Raw genomic sequence first — 1,501 nt, 5'->3', positions numbered from 1 at the left:
GGGGCGGGTGGGAGGCGCGAGCTGCGGCTGGTGACGCTGCTCCGGTCGCCCCAAGTTCTTTATTAGGGTGTTAACACAGAAAACACGGGGCTGAGGGAGGTGGAGGTGGGTGTCTCTTCCCGCTGCTCAGCGGTTTTCCCCTCCCAGGTGCTTTCTGCAGGGTTAGCTCGAAGGAAACTGTGTGTGACGTGACCGCTCGGTACTGCTCTGCTCCGCTCTGCTTCTCCCTTCACTGAAGAGACAAAGCCCCAGGCAGGAGCTTCCCTGGGGCGCAGGAACTGTGCTAAAACCCTGCCTGAAGGCCGCAGTGGTCCCTGCCCCACGCTCCTCACGCCTTGCCCCTGCTCTCTGGGTGTCCCCTCTCCGTCCCCCGGGGCCTCAGTACTTGTTGATGCCGAAGAGCCTCACACCGTGGAACTGGGGCAGCTTGGGCAGGAGGACGCTGAGCAGGGACGCCGTGTTGACGACGAAGTGCCCAGGGTCGTATTTGGTGTAGAAGCTGGTGAGGAGGTACCTGGGGGAGAGAGGGAGACCCTGAGTGAGCCCTGGGCTGCCTCCACCCTCCCCTCTGCCCGCGCTGGGGGGGACTTTGGGCCGGAGGGAAGCCCAGTGCTCCCACCACGTGTCTTCAACACCCTCCCGGTCCTCCCCGCCTCGCTCAGCAGCGCTTACAGCACCACGGGGGAGATGCTGAGGAACTTGCGCGAGGAGGTGCACTGCGTCCCGTAGTCTATCTGCTCCCAGTGCGTGAGGAGGCGATCCTTGCCCTGGTCCGGGGTCTCGAAGGGGGTCCCCTTCACCGTGTGCAGCAGCAAGTACATGACCTGCAGGTTTCAAGGGGAGAAGGGGATGGAAAACAGGCCCTGGACACCGTTCCTGGGGCAGAAACGTGCTTTGTGCCTCGTTACGGCTCTGTCAGCACCCAGCCCCGCGGGGACCTCGTAGACCAGAGACAGGGGCCGGTGGCCAGGGGAGGCCCAGCTGCAGGCCTGGCAGAAAAACAGGTCGAGCTTGGACTAACCAGGTTGTGAATGACGTTGGTGAGCGTCCAGACCACGGGGATGCTGAAGAAGGGGATGCTGAGGAGGACGACGTGGAGGACTCCCACCGAGATCCCGTACGCCAGCCAGATCCCCCGGCTGTTCATCACCCGCGTGTTGGGGTTCACCTCGCTGTGCGCCACGCCGACGTTCATCCTGCGGCACACAAACGGAGGCTCCCACAGGTTTCCTCAGAGAGGGTTTTTTTCCCCCAAAAATCTCCGCGCTGTCTAACCCGGGCGGGGCTCCCGGCGTAGCCGCGGATCCTCGGTCTCCCTGCAGCACCTCTCACCCCGCCCGTCCTCAGCGCTCCCTAATTAGCGACGCCTCATCTCGGCCTCCGGGACAGGCGCCGGGACGGGGGGGGGAGAAAATAAAAAGAGTTCGGCCTCCGCCGCCAGAACCGCCGGGATCGAAGGGAGAACCCCCCGCAGCGGGGCTCCCCTCGCCCCGTGCCGCTT

At 64.4% G+C, this 1,501-nt stretch overlaps 1 protein-coding gene across 3 annotated transcripts; it reads right to left on the bottom strand.

Annotated features, from left to right (window-relative positions):
* Positions 1–40: 40 nt before the first annotated feature.
* On the bottom strand, positions 41–1,495 carry LOC113490455 (ORM1-like protein 2). Of its 3 annotated transcripts, none has more exons than XM_026866948.1 (4): positions 1,276–1,495; positions 1,022–1,196; positions 673–824; positions 41–514 (listed from the first exon to the last, which is right to left on the bottom strand). In XM_026866948.1, the coding sequence occupies exons 2-4, from the start codon at positions 1,193–1,195 to the stop codon at positions 379–381; spliced, it is 462 nt and encodes a 153-aa protein (XP_026722749.1). In that variant the 5' UTR covers position 1,196; positions 1,276–1,495; the 3' UTR covers positions 41–378. The 3 variants fall into 3 exon arrangements, with proteins under 3 accessions (XP_026722749.1, XP_026722750.1, XP_026722748.1); XM_026866949.1 differs by having other exon boundaries at positions 1,333–1,495; XM_026866947.1 differs by having other exon boundaries at positions 1,022–1,495.
* Between the last annotated feature and the right edge of the window lie 6 nt (positions 1,496–1,501).

The sequence above is a fragment of the Athene cunicularia genome, unplaced genomic scaffold (assembly GCF_003259725.1).
Source record: "Athene cunicularia isolate RWA unplaced genomic scaffold, athCun1 BOjh376285_part1, whole genome shotgun sequence".
In the NCBI taxonomy this organism is placed as follows: domain Eukaryota; kingdom Metazoa; phylum Chordata; class Aves; order Strigiformes; family Strigidae; genus Athene; species Athene cunicularia.
Note: the sequence above shows the minus strand (reverse complement) of the source record. Positions and strands in the feature narration are given on the sequence as shown.